Source organism: Telopea speciosissima, chromosome 6 (assembly GCF_018873765.1).
Source record: "Telopea speciosissima isolate NSW1024214 ecotype Mountain lineage chromosome 6, Tspe_v1, whole genome shotgun sequence".
NCBI classification, from domain to species: Eukaryota; Viridiplantae; Streptophyta; class Magnoliopsida; order Proteales; family Proteaceae; genus Telopea; species Telopea speciosissima.
Window position 1 is genome coordinate 13,185,144 of NC_057921.1, and position 26,191 is coordinate 13,211,334.

General features: G+C 37.5%; 1 protein-coding gene and 1 pseudogene across 1 annotated transcript; both read right to left on the reverse strand.

Moving 5' to 3' along the window:
• The window catches only part of LOC122663674, a 48,578-nt pseudogene extending 29,050 nt beyond the window's left edge, over window positions 1–19,528 (reverse strand).
• Window positions 19,529–24,652: 5,124 nt separating this feature from the next.
• On the reverse strand, window positions 24,653–25,891 carry LOC122665452. The gene is made up of 2 exons (XM_043861602.1): window positions 25,487–25,891; window positions 24,653–25,276 (listed from the first exon to the last, which is right to left on the reverse strand). Exons 1-2 carry the CDS (start codon window positions 25,889–25,891, stop codon window positions 24,653–24,655), a joined length of 1,029 nt encoding a protein of 342 aa, XP_043717537.1.
• Between the last annotated feature and the right edge of the window lie 300 nt (window positions 25,892–26,191).

The window sequence follows — 26,191 nt, forward strand, 5'->3', positions numbered from 1 at the left end:
CTTCTTCAAAATCCAAGCCCTTGATTTGATTCCTTCTTCATCTATATCTCTTGCTAAAATAAAAAATCCTTACTCTCCAAGTGATGTGCAGATAAGATAGGAAAGCCAAATCTCCACATTCAAGAGTCCTTCTAAGGTTGGAAATCTCTCAAAATAGAGAAGGGGGATATTCGGTGGAGGGAACTAGAATTAAAAAAAAAAAGAGATTTTAGGAAAGAGGAGGATAAGATAGGAAAAGAGAAAAAAATTTAAATAAATAAAGATATGGGAGAGAGAGATAACGTGGGAGGGAGAAGAGATTTTAGGAAATAATTTTTTTTTTTAAAAAAAGAATGAAACGTGGGGGGTGGTTTTGGTTTGGAGAGAGGAAATAAAGAGGGAGAGAAGAATTTGGTAGGGAAGAGAGAAAAGAAAGAGAGAAAATAAGGAGAGATAAAATAGAGAAGAATCTCCTCCCTCTTAAAACCAAAAATCGTTGGACTATGTAGGTGAGACCCATTTGTGTAGAAAAATAATATTTAATGAATCCACATCACCACACATCTCCACCAATAGCAATTCCCAAAATAATATCCAATCATAATTCAGGAAGTAAGATCTTCTTGAAAGTAAAGCTCAACAAGAGGAGCCCACTTGGTCATGGTTGCCAACTTGTATCATGCTAGTTCAGCTTTAAGTGACTTACTTTAATCACTGGAGAAGTCAATCCACCTTGGTTCTGGGCTCGGGCTTGCATTTCAGCTCCTTTCTAGCTCATTATTCTTTTCTGGCCCATAAAGAATAATCAGTTGCATGATGGCCTAAACGAATGCGTACTTGAATTCTATCACGTCCATCTTGCTCAAAATTTAGTCCTCTTTACAGGCATGGAAAGAAATATGGTGACTTTACGTGTAGATTAAGAGATACAACTCCCGATAGCCCAGAATAGCATAAAATGACCTAAAACCTGAAAAATACAGAAAAGTACCCGAGTAACTCTGTTCAATGTGGTAAAATGCATGCTTTTATACCCTAAGATTTCACCACATAAATGTGCTCATCAACGAGCGCGGGCGAGATCGTGGGCAAAGAGGTCGTGGGCGACGAGCACGGGTGACGAGAGCAAATAGGGCGAGGCCCTGGACACGGACCAAAAAAGAAAAAAGAGATGGGAGAGACCAAAAAAGAAAAATGAGATGGGAGAAACCAAAAAAGGGATGAGAGAGAATGAGGAAAAAGTGAAAAATGAGAAAGTGAAGAAAAGGAAAAAAAAAAAGAGAGAAAAAGAGGTTAAAAAGTGTTTTGGGGGGGGGGGGGGGCTTGAACCCCTGACCTCTCCCACTTACTAAGAAGGGAAGAAGCCATCTACTCCAAAAAAAAAAAAATTCATCCAACGGACAAAGAGTCTTATCACAAAGCTCCCTCCAAGAAGCTTCATTTGCAATAAGCCCCTCACCAGATTAAAAACTACAACACAAAAGTTACTCACTTGAGTACTCCGTTCCAAGAGAGTGGGGGAGCAAGTGATAAACCAAAAATATACAGACCAATCCCAAGATGCCACGTGTCCCGACCTGAAGAGGAGGTCAGCTCAAGCCCGGCCGCGACAGAACTAGTTCAGTAGCCCAAAAGGAATAGGACCCAAGAGGCCACCCCAAGGCCAAGTCTACCATGCAAACCCACGCGATCTTACCATGACGTCATCGGCAAGATCTACATTATCCTATCACTAAAAGATCGTAACTGGAGGTATACCAAAGGGAGGACTATCCCAAAGAGGTATAGGCCTAACCAAACTCAAACACGAGAAGAGGACGCTTAGGGAACCTCTTCCCTACTAAGACTCTACATCTCATAAGGAACTATTCCAAATACAACTCTACTACATGATGATCTATCTTGCGTATCACATTCATCACCGATGAGGACTCTCCACACCGCCATACAAAACTACAAATATTCAGGTATTCTAACCCATTATTCATCTTGAATTCCGATAATTCATCTGTTGCTAAGAGAGATCTAACTTAGGCATTGGAGAGTCCTAGGCTGGAACCACACCAGTTCTCCCTTGTCCCTGACGTCCTTTTGCAGGTTATGACAACCGAAGGACCTACCGGAGATTTCCTGACGCAACACCCTGCCTGTGGCATCCCGCACACTCTGGAGGACCGATATAACAATTCAGGGAAACCCATATCGTGACCAGGCAAAATAACATAGCTAAACAATAAAAAAAAATAGCATTTTCCATCCAATATGTTATTATTCACACAACAATAATTCTCCACTCATCATTGATGAGTGGGACTCCTTGGTACTCGCAACACCTAATATTCTTCTTCAAACCTAAAACTTTGCATCCTAGATCTCAAGTTGAGTTTATGGTTTGAGTAGCCTGAGGGCTACATGTGCACTCTCCCCCACCGCCCCTCTTCTTATGCGATTTCTTCTCTCTTCCCCCCTGTAACTCTGATTTCCACCAAGTTCCCCTCTTCCCCTAACCGGCCCTCCACCAATTTGGTATCAGAGAACAAAATAAAACAACATCATAACAGTACTCTTTCTTTGCCATCCCTAGCAGAACAAAAAAACCACCCCTCCGTTACACTCCTCCACCCTCTGACTCCCACAACAGTTCCATTCCAAAAAAAATCGACATTGTTGGAAATAGAGGAATCGAAGAAAAATCTAGCCCTAATCCTCCCTTTGATTCCCATCGCTAACCTTTCCCACCACCTCTTTCCTTTTTCTCTGCAACTTCGTCAACCCTCACCCTCTCCCTCATGTTCCGCAAGCAACCAGAAATCAAAAATAAATAAATAAATAAAAAAGGAAAGCGAGAAGAGAGAGAGAGAGAGAGAGAGAGAGAGAGAAAGAAAGAGAGCGAGACAGAGAAAGAACAAGAGCAGAGAGAAATCGAGAAGGGGTCCTGACTTCCCGTTGCGATTTGACACCCTCAATCACAGTCACCGTCTTCCCCTTAGAGTCGAAGTCGCACACTGGTTCTCTTCAATTCTGCCAAAGGTTCCCTTGCTTCCGCCATCTCCAACTGCCAAAGAAAGAAGACGATTGCAACAAGTCCTCCAAACCCTGCCCCTTTGATAAGTCTTTCTTTCCATTTTAAACCCACTGTTCCCAAAATACCCCATACTTAATGCCTTACTAGCTTTAAGGTGTGTGTTTTTTTTTTTTTTTTAAACACTATTACCCCATTGATGTCCCTTTTTTTTTTTGGGTGAATAAAAATTCATTACCAAAGAGAGAAAATACAAGGAAACCCCACAATAAAGGGGGGGGGGGAGGAGAAAAAACAACCAGCAAAACAAAGGGCACATAGGGCAAGAGGGGAGGCTCCAAGAGTTCCTAGGGGAGGCCCACTGATGTCCCTTATTTCTACCCTATCCTAATTTTTTCGTAGTTTCCAAGTCTTACCCTCCTTCTATCCGTGATGTTCCTCTTGTGTTTCCCAAAATTACAATTCAGCCACTATTGTTATAGGTTTCAGTTTATGTACAGGATTACCATTAACTCTTTGCTTTGAGTATTCTCTTCTCCGCAAGCCATGGGCACCTTTGTGTTCAAGTTTACAGTTCAATTACCCAATGGAAAACTTGCTATGCTGTTTATTGATGAAGGGCAGGATGACATTTTCGTCTCTCGATCTGTGGTAGAGATGTTATCAAAGAACAACCAGATCATTATCCACTATGAGGATTATGTATTGGTCGAATTCTCCGTTTCTTATTATTGTGATGGTGCTCATTGTTAAGTGTTTGATTCTCCTCGGCGTGTGTTTTTACATTGGCTCGCAAATGGCTAGATGAACGAAAAGGCATCATTGATGGTGACGGAAATTTGTAAACTCTACATCCTTTTTACATGCCCCAAACATTCATTCTTCATGGGTTGGTTGATGATGTTTGTTCCAAGCCAAAAGAGGCAGCACCAATGATACAGACTCAACCAGAACAGCAAATAGTGGCAACGGAAGATAAGAAGATTAGGGATCAAGTAACGACGGACTCCAGTGCAATGAAAGCAATTCCACATCATGAGTTCGTACTTCGTCATGATTTTCCAGCCATAGATGCACCCCCAAGCTTCATTTTTTGGATTTTCTTCAAGTTGCAAACATGGAACTTATAGCCCCCACTCGTGAGCTTTTATTTCTACCATTCTACAAAACTCGTAGACAAGTTTTTCTCAACACCGGGGGAATCGATGCAGACACACTACCTTGGACCGACCCAAACCAAGTTGGGTATCCAGATGGAGATGAACCGGGTCCAGATTGAGTTTTCGGAATTTATATATATATATATATTTTTTTTTTGGTAATTAAGGAATTTATGTTATTTGGGGAAATAATGTCTTTTAGTTTAGAAGTTATCTACATAGGACATTTGGTTCCCAATTCTTCTTAGTTTCCTTATTTGAATTAGTTTCCTAGTTAGAGTTGGTCTTTATTTTTAGGAGTCTTTTATTTCTCTTTATTTATGATGCAATTCCCCATCGTTGGAGACAGATTTGAAGAATGAATTGAGTTTATGCTTTGAGTAGCTTGAGGGCTGTGTGTGTGCACTATTCCCCCCCCCCTTCTTTCTTCTTATGCGATTTCTTCTCTCTTCCCCCCTGTAACTCTGATTTCTACCAAGTTCCCCTGTTCCCCTAACCAGTCCTCCACCAGAACCATGTCCGAACTACCGAAACTGTGGAAACCTAGTAGAACCAGTGTCAACCTTAGGTTACGTCTCAGTACCTGTTGAAACAGAGATATCTCGGTCAAAACTACATGTTTTGACCATGATATAGTTCCATCATTTCCCACTCAAAAATATTTCTCAAACAAAATACCAAAACTCAAAACCTCTATTTATTTATCAACCAAATTTGCCCTGCCTGTGGCATCCCGCGCACACTGGAGGGCCGAGATAACAATTCAGGGAATCCCATATCCTGACCTGGCAAAAAACATAGCTAAACAATAAAGACATACCATTTTCTATCCAATATGTTATCATTCACACAAAAATAATTCTCCAATCATCATTGATGAGTATGAGGGAATCCTTGGCACTTGTAACACCTAATATTCTTCTTCAAACCTAAAACTTTACATCCTAGATCTCAAAAAGCAACTAACCATGAAGCGTTAGTGATGTAGATCACAAGTCCATATGTACCCGCAGGAACAAGCCCCAAAACCAGCCCAGCAAGGTTGTGGATTCGACTGCTGTGAAAGGCAGCCTGGTCTGATGATGTGGCATATTTTTGTTGGTTCGATGGAGCATCACTTAAGGCAGCCCCAGCCCAGAGAGAAGCATGAAGAGTAAGACAAAACAGACTTCCAAAAAAAAAAAAAACAGTTACTGGTTACATGAACAGTACCCGAACTACTGTTCACATGAACAGTGTTATGGGATCATAAGCCTTGTATGGAGAAGGAAATCCAAGCAAATATTTGAGATTCTCTATGCCCCACTGAAGGTACCAAGACAAGGCAGATTTTATTGTTGATTTAGTTAGTTACTATTTACTTAAGTTTTTATTTTTGTTTACTTTCTAATTTTATTTCAGTTTACTTAGTCAAGTCTTAGATTACTTGGTGTACAAGCCTCAATATTCTCTTGTAAGAGGCTTATAGTAGTTCCCTTTTTCGTAACTTTCTATTTTGTGAAGCTTAGGCCAAGCCATAAATAGGCCCCATCAATTGTACTTGAATCAGAATTAATTAATAGAATTTTGAGGCCATGCTTGTCATCGGTTATGGGAGAACATTCCCTGTTCAACAGCTGGGATAGCTGTGGGTGAGAGACCCAGGGTTGAGAAAGCCCATCCCCCTATCCCCTTCTTCTAACAAAAAAAAAAAAGCAATAGAAGTTTCAGTTATTCAATTTGTTTATTCTTATTGTGTGGATCCTGGCTACAATCGATCTCCCGCTGGTTTCCCTAGTTCGAGGTCGACTTTTCAATTAGTTAGCATGACGACCCAGGATTCACAGACATCAAGGCATAAAAGTACCGCTATTTACTGGGCCTGAACAACCTAGCCCCAGATCTTAATGATTTCATTGCTATGGAACAGTTGACTGGCCAATGGTCAGTGGACTACCTGGGTTGTACAACCTGATAATCAGAAGACAAGGCCACAGGATACTGTAACCATAAAGAAATTTTAAAATATATATCAGTCCATCTTTTATTGCCCAAATCTCACTGAAATTCCTACCCAGCAAATATAAGTCTTAGACTCCTCAAACTAAGATGTGCATGCCCTTTGTCTTATCTAATGGCTTGTATATCTCTCCTCAACTTTCCAAATTATAAAGGCCTGATTTGGTATGATTACTATTTCAATTTCAGAGCGTGATTTCTATTTCTGAAATTGTTTGGTTTGATTTTTGAACCTTATTTCAGTGAAATAGAAATTCTGAAATAGCTGAGGAGCTGTTTCAGAATTTAAATTTCATTTGATTTAACACTCTTGCTCTTGAATGAACACATGGTTAATTTCATGGGTAAAGTAGTAATTTCATGTTAAAAATAAAACACCACTCTTCTTCTCCTAATGGTCTCACCATCACCACCCCACTCCCACCATTGCCACCGCCACCACCCCCACTACTTCCACGTTACCACTACCATGCCACCACCGTCACCACCACTACTACCTCATCGCCACCACCACCACCCTTCCCAAAGAAATATAGAGAATCTATTCTTAGAATTTGAACCATCAAATGGATTTTTTTATTCTTGAAATATTTCATATTGATACAACCAAAATAATTTCAATTTTTTGACCAAAAATCTATTTGTTGACTATTTCAAGAAATCAATCCAAAATTGAAATAGAAATCATACCAAATTAGGCCTAAGTAATCATTCAAACGAAGAAGATTATTTAAACCGTGGGACCATTCATAGTTCAAGAACTCACGAGATCTCGCCAAGTTTCTCGATTTCTCAAAATCCAGAGACGAGACTGTCTTCGAGTCTCAAAATGTCAATATCTCGCCCGATTTGACATAGGAAAATGCCCATCTAGGTCCTTTATATGAGTGCCAGATCTCGAGATCTTGCTGGAAATTCTTGGTATACAAACACCTATCTATGCCAGGAACCAAGACAGACATTTAAGTAAATGCTTTTGTAGTTGTATTTCATTTACTTAAGATATTATTCATAAATAAGAAAATACCCCCTATTTGAATCCAATAAAAATAGTTAAAAAATAAAATTCTACCCCCAGTTCAAGAACAAAAACTGGATTTTCGGCGGTAGGTGCAATTTTCAGCTTTCTAATGCTGGGGTTTTTCTCAAATCTAAAAATTCCATAAATCTTTTGAAAGCTTTCCAACAAGTCCAAGATTGCTTAAATCTGATTTATATTGAAGGAGTTATGTACCGGTCAAACTTAATTTGGTGTGCGCAAATACTGTCCAAATCGCTCTGAATGAAAATATATTTTTGGATATCAAAACAATGAATATTTTACCGTACTTTTGGTTTTTAGCAATGTTTTACTATATTAAGATTTATGGAATTTTTAGATTTGAGAAAAACCCCAGCATTAGAAAGTTGAAAATTACACCTACCACCAAAAAATCTAGTTTTTATTCTTGAACTAGACGATTGACTTTTTTTCCTTTTGGACTTTGATTTTTTAACTATTTTTATTGGATTCAAATAGGGGGGTATTTGCTTATTTATGAATAATATCGTAAGTAAATGAAATATTTACTTAAATGATATTAGGCATAAATAAGTATGTTTGTCCTATGTCTGTCCTGGTTTCTAGCATAAGTGTCTCTCCTGCTTTCCCACTAACTGAAACTCCTATTTCGATTTTGTTTTTGCAAAATCTGATAGTATCATTGTGTTTAAATGACCTAAAATAGGCTAAATACCAAGTTTCAAACCCAAACTAGGTCTAAAACCCACCGACATGAGGCTTCGAGTCGAGAAAAGAAAAAGTGCACCAACTCGGCGAGATCTCGACTCGACTCGGTTTTTCAAGGGTCCGAGTTGGCACCGAGACCCGAGTTTTTGAAGACTACAGGTTGGCTTTAGAAACATTGGACAGGCCACCTTGCAAAGGGGGGAACAATCAAACATTACATCCTAAATAAAAAATATGGAGAAATGATCAAGGAGAAAAGGATGATGAATACCAGAACCAAAGTAAACAATGTGGAGAAACCGTAGGCAAGGAATATATAGCTCTTTTAGGAGCTGAAGTGGCAGTGCCTAAATTCAAGTGCTTAATAAAAGATTCCTCTATAGTAATTTCAAAGTTTGAAACAAAATATGGAGCAAAATAAGAAATTGACATCATTTCGCTGAAATTTCGCTCGTTTCAGTCTAAAGAATGCACTGCTCCGTTGAAATTTCAGTCCCTTCATTTCAGTATTTCGTTCATTCCGAACATTTGCCCCCCTCCCACACCCTCCGGAAATGGCCAAGCGAAACTCATGGAAAAAATTCATTGTTTCGGCGAAATTTCGGTGTTTCACTCATCTCGGTCTGACAAAACGGCGAAACGAAACAAGTTTTCGAACCTTGAATCACATTGATGGCAACATCAGTGCACATTTGCTTAGCTTTCTTCCTTTTTTCAACAACAAAAAGTGTAGATGACACTACCATAATCATCTGTGTTCCTATACTAGCATCTGTACCATAGAGAAAATATATACTTTTATTAATGCAATACTCAACAGATCGCCTGGGCAAAAATATCAACTCAATTGCCAGATACAAACCAGTTGTTTGGTTAATATCACTATTGTACTAAAAGAGGACCATAGTTATCACTTATCAAGTCCAGGCTCCTTGGTCGCCTTGCCACCATGGCGGGGTCGCCTTGATTGGACAATGGAGTCAATTGCATGGCAGGGTAAATTCATCCAATCTTGTCATGTTTAAGAATCAAAGATCTAGATAACATGTCCCAACAACTGGATGACCTATAACTCCTTACATGCAATATGTGTAGAACAATAGAATTATTTATGATTTCATAGGTTAGAGATTCATAAAAAGGTTTAAAAAGAGAGACTATTAGTTTCACACATCTACAGTATATAGGAACAAAATTGTAGTTGAATTATACCACAACCAAAATTACCTTTAAAACATCTTGTTGCGGAGAACAGGATAAAACTGTTGAGAGCAGCTCAATGCTGTTCCGTGCCACATCAAATGCTTCCTTGGTTTGCTCAGCCGAAAAATTTTGCATTGGAATGTCCCGGTGAATGTGGTGTGCTAGAGCAGTGTTTGATTCTGATTCCGCAACCGAACGTGGTGGAGTAAATATTGGAGCCAAACTCTCACCATCACACCCAGGAAACCAAACACCTCTGGATTTCAAACTCTAAAATAGGAGGGGGGTGGAATACACAGAAACAAAGAGAAAACGAGCAAATATTGTCAGATCAGAACTCAGAACAAACTGTAGACTTTTCTTTTCATGGAAACCTCAATTATATGTACATAAACATGCTGAAACCCAAGAAAACTATGGATCTAATAACTGGATCTACAGTATTATATATATATATATATATCCAAGAGATAGGTACATAAAAGGTTAAAAACTGCTTTGATGACACTAAATCCAGATTAAATTGGGATCATGTATCAGTGCCTCACAACCCTATTCCATAATGATGTTCCATTTCTAAAATCCATGATATTTCAGAAAATATTTTAGCTTAAGTCATCCACGAAGAACTTCCAACAGATCCATTGGCCTAACAATGAAATACTTCCGATTTTTCATCTAAGTTAATTATTCCTCATTAAGAATCAATTGCCATTAAATTTTAAGCTAGATACTACACTGATGGAATCAGAGAACATATAGCAATAGCAGGTTATATAGTTATAATTGTGTTAGTTGACCACAATTCATTACTAATATCCTTCCCTTTTTTTGTCACCAAAAGATGCAGAACCATTGCACAGATGGGGAAGGCAGACAGTGACCCCTGATTTCTGCCATGTGCCGTGCCAACTGGGAAATCCGGATGCCTGACTGGGAAGGAGTACACCATATATAGGTCATGTGACAAATTTGGGGCCCTAGTTCAATCAGAAGGCCCACAATGTAAAACAAAATTTCTCTTGTATTTTTATGATGCAGAATCATTCAAGGATAAATGGTTTTTAACCACTTTTCATGGGGCAGATTCTATTTGGGTCAAAATTTGACACATGAATAGGTTAGATTTTTCCTTACCTCAGTGAAATCTAGTTGTGTAACAGGATACAAATATGGCAGTCTGCCTGCAATTCCCTTTTTATACAGCACTATATCTTCTTTTAAGAAGTTCATTTTTTATAACCTCGTAGAAACTTATAACCTTCATTTTAAGCAAAACACACACACACACATGAGAGAGAGAGAGAGAGAGAGAGAGAGCAATACCAAAGAATAACTAAGGTAAGACAATGAGAGACCAATCAGGTAGAAAAATTGAAAGTCAAAACATGTGTCTATGCTGTGTCAGTATCATGGTTCAAGAACTCGCAAGATTTCGCCGAGATCTCGCCGAGTTTCTCAGTTATTTCAAAACTCGAGACGATACAGCCTACGGTACTAGAAATTGCAATTTCTCACCGAGATCTCGGATCACGGATCTCAGTTTCGGTTTTGCCCATGTTTTTGACCCATCTAGACCCATCTACCACAAATATATCCACCTAACTTGACAGAACTCGCATATCTCGGCGAGTTCTGTCCTAAAAGGTTAAAACACTCAAAACACCTCTCCAAAGTCGATATTTATTCTTTTTGGATTCAATTTTTTGATGGATTGCAAGCTTTAAAGTGTGATTCAACTACGAACTTGAAGATTCAACTCCAATATTGCAAGAATCATCCCATATTTGAAGGTTTTTTCAAAGGTATTCCCCCTTTTCCCCAAATCTAATTTTTTCAACAAAAATTGTGCAATCCTTGGTAGATTCATGTGATTTTGAGATATGTTAAACAACTTTGGCCAATCTATCACTTGATGGAGTCCGAATTATTTTTCTGTTATTATTTTTTTTTTTATATAATTTCTGCAAAAATAAATGATTTATTTGGAAAAAAATAGGATGATTAGTGATTGTTTGGAAGTGATTCATATATATTGAACTTTGGCCGATCTATCACTTGATGGAGTCCGAATTATTTTTCTATTATTATTATTTTTATTATAATTTCTGCAAAAATAAATAATTTTTTATTTAAAAAAAATAGAATGAATAGCAATTGTTTGGAAGTGATTTTCATTTATGTTGAACAACTTTGGATACTCTACAGCCTCATGGATCAATTTTTTATTTTCACCCATTAAAAAAATTATTTTATTTTTCAGAATTAATAAAAATATTACTAAAATTAAAAAGTATATATATAATATTAAGGAAAAATACTTGTTGTTTATGGAAAATTATGCACAACATATGTACATAATGTTCAACTTCAAATGGTGTCAAATACATCATTATATTATATTTTTCTTATACTTTAAGGTATAAATATTTTTAATAAAAAAATTTCAAACATTATTTTTAATTAAGAAATAAATACTAGAGTTAGGGGATAAATAAGAGATAGCTATTTGATTGTTCTAATAGCTTGACATTATGTTTAACAGTTATGAATATAATACTTTAAGTCTTGAATACATTACTTTAAGTCTTTAATACAATACTTTAACTCTTTAACACATTACTTCAAGTCTTTAATAGTTACTAATACATGTTTTTTTATGTAATAGTGTAAAATATAAAACATTTTGTACACAATGTCTGATATAGTATGGCAACATGGAGTCCCGATGTCCGAAGACAAAAAGAAGTCCAAATGCGATTATTGTGCAAAATTGCTATCTGGAGGAGCCACCAGGTTAAAGCAACATTTGCCTAGTACAGGTAAGGATGTTGCCTCATGCCTAAATGTTCCGACCCAAGTTAAACTGGCTATGACATAACAGTTGAGAGGAGGAAGAATAAAGAAAGCTGAGAGGGAAAGAATACAACAACAGTTTGATGAGGCAGTACTAGAGAGGCCTGGTGTAGAGGTCTATAGAGGAGATGATACTGAATTTAGGCCTCCACCTGGTGAGTTTCAATCAGAGGCTGAATGGAGAATTTACCAGCAGAGTTTGGCAGAGAGTAGACAAAGTTTGCATTTTGAGAATGTGAGAAGATATAAGCAGGCAAGAGGAGCTGGTGGATCTGGTTCAGCTGCACCAGTGCAACAAGATGAGAGGAGGAAAAGCACTAGGACAAGACATATACCACAGCTCCCAACCCGACCACGAGCACATTCCCCAGATCCCATTTTTTAGCAAGATCCAACGATTTTTAGGCAACAAGATGCCTACTAGCCAACCATCCCGCAAATGTTTGGTGGTAAACAAGAGGAAGCACGGAAAGCCTTAAGCAAGTTCATATTATACAATGGCACTCCAGCTAATATAGCACAAGGAACATATTATAATGCATTCCTTAACGCAGCAGGGAGGGTTGGCCCAGGATGGAAGGGATCTTCACCACATGAATTATATAATTTATATTTGCCTCAGGAGGTGCAAGAGCTGAAAGAGTACATTGATTGTTTGAAGCCAGTGTGGGAGACGCATGGGGTTACTTTTATGGTTGATAGTTTGACTGGACCTACTAGACTCTATTATAAATTTTATGATGAGTTGCAATAGGAAGACAGTTTTTTTGAAGTCTTTCGATGCATCAAAGCGTGTAAAGGATGCATCATACTTGTATAAGGAGTTGAAGCTAGTGGTGGACGAGGTAAGAGCAAAGAACGTTATCCAAATTGTCACAGATAACGGTTCTAACTTTAAAAAGGCTGGAGAGAAGTTGATAAATAAGAAAAGGAAGAGGATCCGGCTCTTTTGGACTCCATGTGCAACATATTCTACTAATTTAATGCTGAAGGACATGAGGAAAAAAACTTTGGTGGCGGGTGTGGTAAATAAGGCAAGACAAGTGACAAATTTTGTATATAACTATGGTTATGCTTTAGCCATGTTGAGGGAAAAATGCAATGAGGATTTAGTACGGCCTAGTGTCACTCGATTTGCCACCAATTGCATTACATTGAAGAGCTTTCAGACGAAGGTAATAGATCTGACGTCTATGTTTACAAGTGAATAGTGATTTGGTTGGCATGGTTCCAAGTCAGAAGAAGGAAGGGAAGCACAACAGACCATTGCAAGTGACGAATTTTATAAGGACTTGCATAAAGTGGTTGCCATATTAGAGCCAGTGGAAGTAGTACTGAGGATGGTTGATACAGAGAAGAAGCCTACTTTGGCCGACATTTATGCTGTCATTCAAAAAATGAAAGAAATGGTTAGAGCTGTTATACCTCAAAGTGCAAAGTCCTACATCAACATCATTGATGAGCGGTGGTAGAAGCATTTGAGTCATCCGTTGCATAAAGCTAGTGAGTTCAACATACTTTACACTTTAAATGTTAAAACTTTTATACATTTACATATTCAAAACCCAAAGGCATTAAGTCACTAACAAATTATATTTGTGGTGTCTACTTTACCAGCATACTATTTAAATTCAAAGTATCAGTACTCCCATGATTTAGGCTACACACAGATTTGTTGGTGGGAGTTCAAGCTGTTATTGAGAAGTTGAAGCCCAATCCAAAGATACAAGCTACCTGCAATGATGAGGTGAGAGTATGGGACTTTGGTACTTAAGTAGTTAGTTTATGAATGTAATTACTAAATAGCAAATACTAATGCCTCTAACAATGTTTGAAATTTAAAATGAAAATAGATCAAATACTTCAGAGAGGCCTCAGCAAGTTTCGGTCGACAAACTGCAGTGGAGGGTAGACAAAAGTTAGACCCTGGTAGGTGGCATGACATTACATTTATGAATAATAATTTTATCCATTTAGAATGTACATATTCTTAATATTCTATATTTATAATGCAGCCGAATGGTGGGTGCTTTATAGTACAAGTTCACCCAACCTGAGGAAGGTAGCAATACGAGTGCTCTCACAAACTTGATCATCCTCCGGATGCGAGCGCAACTGAAGTACATTCTCATTGATACACCCAAAGAGGCAGAACAGGTTGGGTAGTGAAAGACTAGAGCAGCTTGTGTATGTGCACTACAATATGAGATTAAGGATGAGGCACATACGTGAAGGAATTGAAACCAATGACAACGAACCCATCGAACTGTCCAACATTTTCCAGGACTCTGATGATGATGAGGATCCCCTATCCAGTGGGTGAGGGATCGTGGTACACCCGATATGGATCAGCCTGGGGGTAGGCCCGACCCCACTATTGCATCTGTAACCGGTATCATAGTTGTCATGGCGTCGCCATATCGACGCCATGGCACCGCCATGGTGGCATATCGCTGGAGAAGTGGGTATATCGACCACCGATATGGATGATGTAAGAATATCGACCGATATGGCCTCCATGTCATCGCCATGGCACCGCCATGGACGCCGTACCACGACATATGGCCATATCGGGCGACATGGTTGTTTCAAATTATAAAACTTAATTTTTTAACAATAATTTTTTTTAACCATTTTTTATTTTAATGTTTTTTCCTTAAAATAAAAAAAATTAAAAAAACATCAAACAGAAAACACTAATACACAATCACATATTCACATCAGCATTTTTTTTTATTTATTTAGATGGGTTGTTTATTAGCTTTATTCACTCAATATAAATTACATTCTTGTAATTGTTTTTTTGTTTTGTTACTTTAGTAGTCACTTTCATATGAATCATATCTCAACTCTCATGATTTTTCAACTTTATTATTAGCAAGACTATTGCTGTCAATTATTTGATAATCCATGATTTCATATACACTAATGGATATTACACTTTCATGAATTAAACCATAGTAGATTAGTAGTACACTTTCATGTTAATTTTTTATGTTATAGGGTATATATTATAGCATACTAAATGACATTAAAAATAGAGAAAATAAAAAATAAAACATGGTCGATATGATCGCCATAGCGAGCGACATGTCGATATATCGACATGACACCCCTCCACCGACTTGGATCGCCATGACGACGTGACAACTATGACCGGTATTGATGTTGAGGACTATATGTCACAAGAGGGGCGTACACATTCAGAGTCACCGAGACCTTTCGAGGCTGCAGTAGGAAGTTCTGCTGCTGCTGCTGATGATGATGATGATGATGATGGTGGTGGTGGTGGTGGTGGTGATGATGGTGGTGATGGTGGTGATGGTAATGGTGATGGTGGTGGTGGTGGCATGCGGAGTGGTAGTTATTATTCGTCATGAGGGGATGCACGAGTAGTACCAGTATGATATTGAAACGCAAGCAAACCCTGTGCGTTTCACATGTAAGTCTCAGTTTACGCATGCCACTTAAGATCAAGACCATGGTGGCCACACTAAAACGTACAACAGAAAGAAGGGCCGCAAACACTCACATGCTCAGGATGATGACAACAATATGAACACCATGCTTGCAAGTTTCGGAAGCATGAGTATAGATACTACTAATGAGCATCAATCATGGCATTCATCTCAGCATCATCACAACTATAATTATGGCCAGGAGAGCATTGGTTCAGAATATAGTGGCTATGGTCAGTTTAGACAGTCAGCAGTTGAGTTTGACAATCAAAACACTGGGTCAGGTTTTGGGCACATATTCCCAGTCCCAAACTAGCCATATACGCCTCAAACTCAATATGACAGTAGCAATGGATCTCACACCTCATACCAACAGCCTCCCATGTACCCTAGGATAGGGGGTTTGGTATATGTTGATGACTGCACTTATATGGAGGCTGTGTCACACTATGTGCAACACTACAGCAATTCTATGAAATGGGAATTCTATGTGGATCAATATGGGGAAGAATTCATTACTCGATCACATTTTATGTAACAAATTCATAGAAGATTGATGTAATGTACTCTTTATTTGAATGTTTTGATTGTTATGTACTAAATTGAATGTTCTGATTGCTATGTACTACTAAATTATGTGTTGAGTAGGGTGTTTTAATCATAATTGTTACGGCGTCATGGCGATCCAAGTCGGTAGAGGGGTGTTTGATCAATATATCGACACGTCCCCCGCCATGGCGATCATGTCGACCATGTTTTATTTTTTATTTTCTCTATTTTTTTAATGTTTTAATAGATGTATACTCAAGCCATGTTTTATTTTTCTCCATCGTTTCTCAAGTTTTAAGGATTGCAATCTTATAATTAAGCAGAATCTAAGAAAGGGCATAAAAGGGTTTTGATGACTAAGGGTAAACTTGGCGGGATGTGTTAAGTATGGACAAAGAGGAATAAAATAAGAGAAGGGTACTTTAGGAAAAAGACAAAAATAAGGGTTTGTAATAACCCACGATCAGATTATGGTTGTCTTCAACCTCATGACTTCAGCCTGGGACGGAAAACAACACAGTAACGAAGGAGATAACTCCTTCAACTCTTCTCGGTCCAGTCTAAATCTTCAGGTGAAGCATCGTCACATCATGTTCTATCAATTCCAGTAAGAACTCATCACAGAAATCAACTAAACAAGGAGTATTTAATCCCTGGAATCAGATCTGGCGACTTCTTAGTTGCAAGTAATCTTCAAAGGTTTGAATCTCAAGGCAAGGAAAGCTTTTGGGTGCGAACCTCTCAGGTAAGGATCGCCCTAGGGTGGTGATTCAATGCACCAAAACTCAAGCCCAATCGACTCTCTCAAAGGGTTCAAAACAATTCTATTGAGGGTTGCAGTCACCGCCCAATACAGAGAACATCAATGGCAAAAGAAGATGAAATCGAAGAGGGAAAGAGAGACATGAAGAAGAAAGCGAAGAGGGAAAGAGAGACAAGACGCCATGTCGAAGGTCGATATGCATGCTTCTCCAGCGCCAGGACGCCATGACAACTATGGTTTTAGTACGACTCGTTGCCTACCAACCTATGGTCCAAAGTAAAACTCATATTTGGACTTGTTTTTTGGGAAATCTGAGCATGCCGTTGTGTTTAAATGGCCTAAAATAGGCTGAATATCAAGTTTCAGACCCAAAATATGTGTAAAACCCACCGAGTTGGGGGTCCGAGTCCAAAAAAAAAAAATGCACAATCTCGGTGAGATCTCAACTCGTCTCGATTTTCCATGGGACCAAGATCCCACCAAGACCCGAGTTTTCGAACCTTGGTCAATATCTGAATCTGTGACTTCACATGCCGGACATGGATGCCACTTCCAGGAAAATAGACATAGGTTTATTTCCACATGTCAAAAGGATCCATAAAGAAATGTCAGTTTTTTTCCAAGGGTAGTTTGGTTGTTATGGGACTATTTAGGGTTATAAGGTGATCTATTATTTCTATTACATTCATCTTTTAGTCTTTTTAGTATTTAGAGAATTCATTTTTTAGCTATTATTAATTACAATTTTCAGAAACTCCCAATTTACTGTTTATACAAAATTCAAAATTTCCTATTTATAGGAAATTGCTTTTACTGTATTTCAAAAACTAAAGGAAATATCTTTTGCTATTATAAGATCCACTTTTAGTCATACCAGGGATTATTTTACTCATTTTCTGGTTAAGTTTTTTAGTCCAACTTTAATTTCAAGTATTATAGTCATATTAAGAATCTAAACTCATCATAGTGTTTAGTTAGCCTTTTATAAGTACAGGATTTAGGATGTACTCGACATGTTGACAATATCAAATAGAAATTGAGTTGTTGGAAGTGAGCTCCAAGCGTGAATCACTAGTTGGTTTCCTTCTTTCCCTGTTCTAGTTTTAACTCATAGTTCCTCTTCTTTTTTTCCTGTTCCCAACCATATTTGTTCTAAGACTGGCTTATTTCACTTCCTTGGCTTAATTAATTTTATTTCTCCCTTCAAAGGAACCTACAGCCTTAACTTTAATTTATACTATATGAATGATTGAGTGCTCTAACCAAGTTAAGTAACAAATGTAAGATTTTTTAAGGTTTAATATTCTTAAGGTTCATGGTTCAGGACAGAACAAAAGCAAAACCACATATACTTTTCAGAGCAGTATAAAGAAAAACCACAAATGATTTATATATTCACCAGAGCCTTAAAACGGGTCATTGGACTTTCTAGAAATGAGGCTCCAACTTTTATTCCCTTCGAACTAAGAAGAGGATAAATTACCACAATAGTTCCCTCTTAGTTGATACAAACTTAAACAGCATAAAACAACACTAACTGAATAATTAATTGATTTGCAACTACTCAACCACGCAAGAACAAATCCACAACTTAGGATATATTGACTCAGGTTACCTTAATGCAGTCAATTAAGTCTTGGCTAGTTGAGTTGATCAACCAATTGTTGCCTAGGAAATAAATTCACCACACTGCTTTAGTCAAGGGAATGGAATTCTTTACAATTCTTTTAAATTTTGTTTGGCTTGTTTAATCATGACTAGTGTTTTCTTACAATCTTTGTTGATACAAATTACTAAGGTTATCAAGTTAAATAAAGTTTCTTTTATTTTGGAGTTAAATTGCTAGGCAGTCATAATCTCCACATCTCTTCAAGTTGTTTCTGCGAGCATTGCTTTTAGAAGTTCTATGTTCCAGCTGAACACTTATTTGACAATGACATACCAAATTAGAAATTTGAGGTTATGTCAAAGTTACAGATGAACAAAATTATTTCTTATATCCCTTGTTTTAGATTGAGTACAAGCATTTCCCTCACTAATGCAGTGCCATATAGTAGTTTAAACAGTTTGAGAAAACAAAACAATGGTTGCACAAAAATAATGATAAATAATATGAGAACTTGAACTTTAATTACCTTGAAAGTTTCTTCATAAACAGGCAAATACCGCAGTTCATTGCCCGACTCGCCTCATGCTTCGATCAGTATGAGAGCCTTGTTCCGATTGTTTACCACAGTCTGAGGATCATCAATAAGCTTCACCATCTCATCCAGGACTCGCTCCGCCGCAACCTCCGAGAATGCCTTCTCACAGTTCTTCACACAGGTCTCCAGCAAGACCAAAGCAAGATACTGGACCCTGGGGTTCTTCACCATGATCCGCTTCTTTATCCCACGAATCAATTCAACACTGTTTATCTTGTCATGATTAATCATGTCACAGATATCAAGGTTGGTGGCCCAATCGGGCTCGTCCAACATCTCAGCTGTTGCTTCCTCAACAAGCTTCTTAGCCTGGTTTGGTCCCTGGAAGAGCTCCTTCATCTTGAAGCCCATAGAGCTCATACCAGCTGTCATCTTTCTCCCCACCTCTGCTCCTCCGATCTTCAGGCGTTCCCCGAACGCACTGACTTTCTCCATCAAATCGTCACTCATCTTCAAAAACCCTTTTCAAACCCTACTGACTTCTGCAACCCGAATCCTCACCTGAGAAACCTCACACTTGAGGTTTCAGTCGATCGAAACCCCAAAATTCAACAAATCAGAGTGACGTAATTCTTGATCAGTACCCAAAACACCTGGAAATTAATCCATACCCATTACTTCAACATCACGAAAACCCCAAAAATTTCAACTGAACGAAAATATACATTTAACAGATGATCGAAACATAATAACTTCCCAGTAAGCAAAATCAGAACCAGATAATCAAAAAATAGAGGAAATTTTTCCGTGTAATTAGAAATTTTTTCAAATTAAAAGGATAAATGGAAAGAGATATTTTCCATAGATACCTGGAATGGAAGGTAAGCTGTATGCCGAGACGACGACTCGGTTTCTGTTGTCCGATTCGTTCTTCTTTTGCTCAAATATGCACGTTACTTGTGTCGCATTTTTTTAATTTTTAGGGAAAATTTGACGGACACCCCTAAAAGTATCCAATATCTCATAAACTTACCAAACTTGATCAAAACAGCAAACTTCCCCCTGACGTTCCCAAGATAAAATGTCGAGTTTACCTTCTTAGTATCACCTAAAGTAGAAAATATCGATTTTACCCTCTTAGTAATTTTTAGGAAAAAATTACTAGGGAAAGACCAGATTCTTTCCATTGGAGCGCGAAGAACAGAACCACCATGGGTGAGGTCATCTCCTGCGATTTCTTCTCCAGCGATTTCTTCTCCAACAACGATGACATGCAGTAACTAATCATCATCCATCTACAAAAAGGGAAAACAAGAAATTGTAAGTGAACAATTGACCTAGGGTTCCATTAAACTGTTCAATCAAAGTTTTTGTGTTCTGAATTATTGTATGTCCATTTGAATTGCATAATAATCTAATCATTTTGATAGTTAGTGTTAAATATTGATTCTCTTTTTCAAGTTTTAACGTTTGTCGTCATTGTTTCCACATACCAACTTCATCTTTTCATGATATTTGATAAATGTGAACATAGTTTCAAAATCTGATCATGTTGTGTTGTAAGGAGAAGGAAACATCAGGGAAGCTTCTCAAATCTTGAATTTTTGTCCCATGGCAATCTGTCAGTAGGACAAGTACTTCAGGCCTTTAATTGATAAAATTTGACATTCATGGATAGAAGTTAATAGATTTAAGCAAACATCTCAAAAAGTAAGAACAAGTTTCGTCCTTTTATCACAGGGCAAGAACAGAGGGTAGGTGGAAATTTCGATTTATAAAAAGGGTCACAGGCAGCGAAGGTCTACCAAAAGCAGAAAGCAAAGAAAGAAACTTATAGAAAAAGATTATAGAGAAGAGGGATAATAGTGAGTTTAGAGATGGAAATTGAGGAGATAAGTAGTGGTTCATCACTTCCCCTCATTTCATTGAATCATATATCCCTGTTGTGCAGATCTGTGTCAACTTCTGCTGCATTTTACGAAGAGGTCTTGGGTTTTGTTGTCTTCAAACGACCCTCTTCATTCAGTTTTAATGGAGCTTGGTTAATTTAACTTCAAAATTCTCTCTGATTCCAATCCAAATATATAGTAATCTTTTCTTGATTTTTATCTAAGGCTGTTCAATTATGGAGTTGGGATACACTTGCTTGAGAATAATTTTTCTAACGAGTATGATATATTGTTTCTCTCAAGACCCATTAATCCATAGGACAACCACATTTCATTCTAGGTAAGGATTAATTAGTTAGATCTGATGAAATAATTAACCTTGTTTTAAATATGAAAAGAACTAATCTTTACTTGCTAGCTGGTTAATTTGTGCACCTACATTGGCTTTGTTAAGAGGAGATTGCAAGAGATGGGGATTAAGTACACGACAGCAGTTTTGGTGGCTAAAGGCATGGTTCACCTCATCTGGATGTAGTAGGAATTTAGTTCACAGTATCAATATTTATTAGCTGGCTCTTGTATGGTGAGGGATCATTTTTGTTTACCTAAAAAGTATAAAGATGAATCCTTCTAGGTCATGGTGAAGGTCATGAGAAACTTGTGAAGTGAGATGAGAGGAGAACCTCAAACACAGAGTGAAAAAAGCTTACTATGACTGTGGTCACACTTGTTCTTTTGTAGTGAAATAAATTATTCAAAGGTTCACACAAATATGAACTTATGACTGTCCAACTTTATTGCTGTCCAACTTTATTGTTGTCCAACTTTAAAGAATACTATTGCTGTCCAACTTTAAAGACCCCATTACTCAGATAAATTGATATCATTTGTATTGATATTTCCAATTCTATTGATGTTTATTTTGTTTATTTTGTAGATAAACAATGTCAAATATAAGTGTGAATAACAACAATGAGGGTTATTTGATGTATGTGAATATGAGGTGTTTTTGTAGAAGTAGAGCAACAGTAAGAATTTCACAGTCTTCAGAGAACCCGAGCAGGCTACACCAATGCTGCACAGAGTATCCTAGAGGAGGTGGCTGTAATTTCTTCTCTTTGTGTGAACCCATACAAGGACCAAGAGCAATGACTATGTCCAATGACAACCCACAAATAGATGTAGTTGAAAAAATTCCAGACTTACAAAGTATCTAAGAAGAATCCACAAGATAAAGAATGCACTGAAGCAGATGGAGAAGTTGGAAGAAAAACTACTATGTAGGTTTAATATTCTAATATTCTTGGTTGTTGTAATAGTTGTATTGCTTTTGAAATGGTAATTATAATTTTCAAAGTTTTAATGATACTCTTTTGGGACAAACAGTGCACCTTTATGTATTGATATGGATTTTGTGTCTGCCTTTGGGTAGAATATGGATTAGCTTTAGATCTGACGATATGAAATGGTATTTGCCAATGCTGCTCCTATGTTACCCAGGCTAGAAGAATAGGTTTTGTGTATGGCCAGATAAAAGTAACTAGAATGCTAACAAGTAATAGCACAAACATGGCCCCTTGATAGAGAAGCATTCATTCAAAGAGGCAGACCATAACCAAAAGTCAGTTTAGGGGAGGAACTAAGGGTAATGCATCTGAGTAAATATACAAGGGAAGGGACCCAATGTACTTGAGTAGGTGGGGCCAACCACCTTCATCATAGTGATTTAAAGATTGGGAGTCCTTGCTCGAGTGCTTGGTTAGTGGTTAACTACCATTGTTGTAAGAATTAAAAAATATGAAATTTGTACATGAGAAAACAATCAGACGGCAACGTGAAAGTAAGTAATGAAACTGTGTCAGAGTAATAAAAAGAGATAATTAGGGTATTGGTGTCGAAGTGGTTTTATAGTAGTTGGACATGTTTGGTAACACTTTTGATTCCAGCCCTTTACCCAAAAGAGAAAAAAACACTTTTGATTCCAAATTCACTAGAAATAACTAAAGAATCACATAGGAAGTGCTTCCTTGTATAATTAATCCTTCTAATTCAGAATACTCAACCCAAGGGTAGTCATTTTAGATCTACCCTGAAATTAGACTATTCATTTTCTTCACTTTTGAAAACAAATATTCCCTCAAAGAAGTTAGGGAATTTAGTGAGATTAAAATTGGAGGGTGTGTGGGACTGGAATTGAAACCTAAAAGAGATATAAAAATATCTTAGCTCCATAAATTTGTAATTAGAGAGGACCACATTTCACATCACTTAGCACATGGTGTCATGTGATATCAAGTCCTTCAAAGCAACTGATATTTTGACTAATAAAGTAGTTGAAGAGGTATACATAGTAGTATCCTCACACGCTTTTCACTGTCTGGTCTATGAAATCAGAGAAAGAAAGATTGATAGAGTAAGAAAAAAAAGAGAAGAGAAAGTTAAAGTTAAAAAAGGAATCTCATGGACCCACTATCTTGGTATATTTATAAGCCTTAAATCAATAAAAGTGTCAGCAAGGAATCTTAGACCAAGAAGCACTTTTACTTTTTAAAGTTCTCCTTGGAACCTGAAACAGGGAGCCTATCATATAGATAACCTTATCCATGTGATTCAGATCACACGCACAGAACCATTTACACCCAATTGTTCCTTCTAGGTTTCTCTACTTCCTTCTTCTTTACTCTATTCTCCTTCTCTGTTGTATCTCTCAATCCTACTATTGTATAGAATGATGAAGATCCAGGCCTTGTGATGAACTTCTACAAGGAGAAACATGTCCTTAAGAAGAAGCCATATTCGGCTTAGCTCCATGGGTGAGAAATATTATACATGACTTTGCTGTTCAGGTGAAACTTGATCTGTCTTTTCTCTTCTTTAATTATCTTCAACTGTCACTAACCTGCAATTATCATAGTGATACAACCACACATGCAAAAATCTTGCAAAACTATACATTAATCAACAAAAGATGGAAAAGATGTTTACTTACAAACCAGTTCAAACAAGATTGTTCTCCCCCATTGTTTGCTAAATGCAAGAGTGTGCATCTACTGGATCTATTTATAATCAATAACTTCTTTCCCTAAAAGTGTAGATCTGAACCTATTCCCATCAACACAAAAAAAGTTGGTTCCCAAAAAAGTATGAATAATCACCATGTTTAACAAAAAAAACCACCATATTTAACAGAAAAAACCAAAAAGAAACCACCATGTTTAACAAAAAGTATAGATCTGAGCCTTTCCTTCTTAACTTATTTGCAACCACCATGTTTAACAAAAAACAACCAAAAAGAAATTTCATCTCGTCCTCTCCTTGGGCTGTATCATGTAGCACCAGCTGAACCTTCCCCTTTTCTTCTAGCTGCCCTTTTTCTTTCATTCCTGGCTGCCATTTTTGCTCTTTTCTTGGCTTGATTAGTCATAGGAGTTGTAACAGAGGCTTGAGACTTGGTCACTCTTTGAGAGGCATTTATAGTGGTACTCCTTTGGCTTATCTACAAAAAGGTTTTACCAAGTAAGTGATCAAATCCATAGCCAGATTTATTTGAATGAAAATTACAAAAACATTAGGATTTGTTGATCAATGATTACCTGACTAGCTGTTGGTCCCTGTTGGCAAATCCTACTATTATGGCCCACTTCTTTGCAATGACCACATCTAATAGACTGATTTTTCCTCCTAAACTTTGTACGGTCAGGCTCACCTGATTCCTGTCTCCTGTTTCTTCGAGGTCTACCTGGTTGCCTCTTCAATTTAGGAGGTTGGAGAATACCATTTAGCATAGATGTAGTAATTGTGAACTGTTTCAGATCTGGCATAGGTGAAATTATCTCCATGTATGCAAGCTAGAGTTTATCTACACTGTAATAGAAGTCACAGAAATCTTCTGGTTCTCTCCTCTACTCTCGAATGCATGTTATTTCATGCTTACAAGGGATTCCTGAAATCCTCCAAACTCCACAATCACAATGTTGAGTGCTCAAATTGACTGTAAATCTTGTACTTCCATCGATGACTTCATACTGATTTTCTCCAGCAAATTGGGCGTGACAAAACCTTGCATTACTCACAATCAATTTCAGCTTCTTCTTCATAGATGGTGTTACCTTCCCTTCAACAGAGCAAGTAAAGATATATTTTTCCCGTAGTCTAATCATCAATTTTCCCCTAATATCATCGATTAGGCTTAGAATAGTCTTGTTTCTCATTGGCCCTATCCAACTGTTGAAAGACTCTATCATGTTATTAGTAACATGATCACATTTTGTCCTAGTGTCAAAAGCATGTATGGACCATGTACTAGGGGGATTCCTAAGCAACCAATCATGTGCTTCCACATTAGTGTATTTCATCTTTTTAATTGCTCTCTCATAAACCCATACAGAGCTTGCTTGTGCCGCTTTCCAAAATAGTGACTTCAATAACAATCTAGGAAAGGAGGCTTTGAAATTACTATAGAGATGCCTACCGCAAGTTCTGTGGTGAGCACCTGAAAATATACTGCTGATAGCATGTATAAGACCCTACAAAAGATAAAGATATAAAACAATTTAGAGTATGTAATATTCAGTCGAATATGTAATGTAAGATTAAATATAAAAAAGAAAGGTAGTCTTCGAAAAACATATCTTCTGCTTGTCTGTCATAAATGTTAGGTTCATGAAATACATAGAACCCTGCAGTACATCAGCTAGACTGTGTAGAAAAAACTCCTAAGTTGTTGTGTTCTCTACTTCAACAATAGCAAATGCAAGGGGAAACAAGCAATTGTTCCCATCAACAGAGACAGCAGATAACATAATTCTACCATATCTTCCCTTTAGATGACATCCATCTAAACCTATAAAAGGTCCACATCCACTCACAAACCCCTTCTTACAAGCATCCAAACAAATAAATAATCTCTGAAAAGTTGGGTCTTCATTGAAGTCATGCCTTACTTCTGGATGCAACAAAACTACTGAACCAGAATTTTTGTTTAACAACATCTCACAATATGCTGGCAATTTATAGTATGCAGCTATATGGTTACCCCAATGCTCTCCCTTGGCAATCTGTTTTGCTCTATTACACTGTAGCTTATGTACTACAATTCCAAATTGTCCTTGTATGGATGTCATCATACTCTTAATTGTCATGTTAGGCTCTTCTCTAAGCTTGGTTGAAAGTACTTTTGCTATCCAACCAGATGTTACATTGGAATTAGAAGATACGGATGCACATGTATTGGTCCTATTGACTTGATCATGAAGGTTACTCCATCACTAGTAAGTGATGCCTGTACCTCCATGAGCACCCATCAGAAGCACATATTGCTATGACCCTCTTCCTCTCATTCTTCAATCTCAAAATATTAAAGCCATCTTTTATTGCAAATTTTTGAAGGGCAGATCTGAATTGTTTGATCTTTTTAAATACTGATTGTAAATTAAAATCTT

Excerpts from the sequence above, each read along its gene's own strand:
- LOC122665452 (XM_043861602.1), bottom strand. The coding sequence starts at position 25,891 with ATGACAATTAAGAGTATGATGACATCCATACAAGGACAATTTGGAATT. Across the intron at positions 25,277-25,486 it reads TTGCATTTGCTATTGTTGAA|GGTCTTATACATGCTATCAG; the intron begins GTAGAGAACACA and ends TATCTTTTGTAG.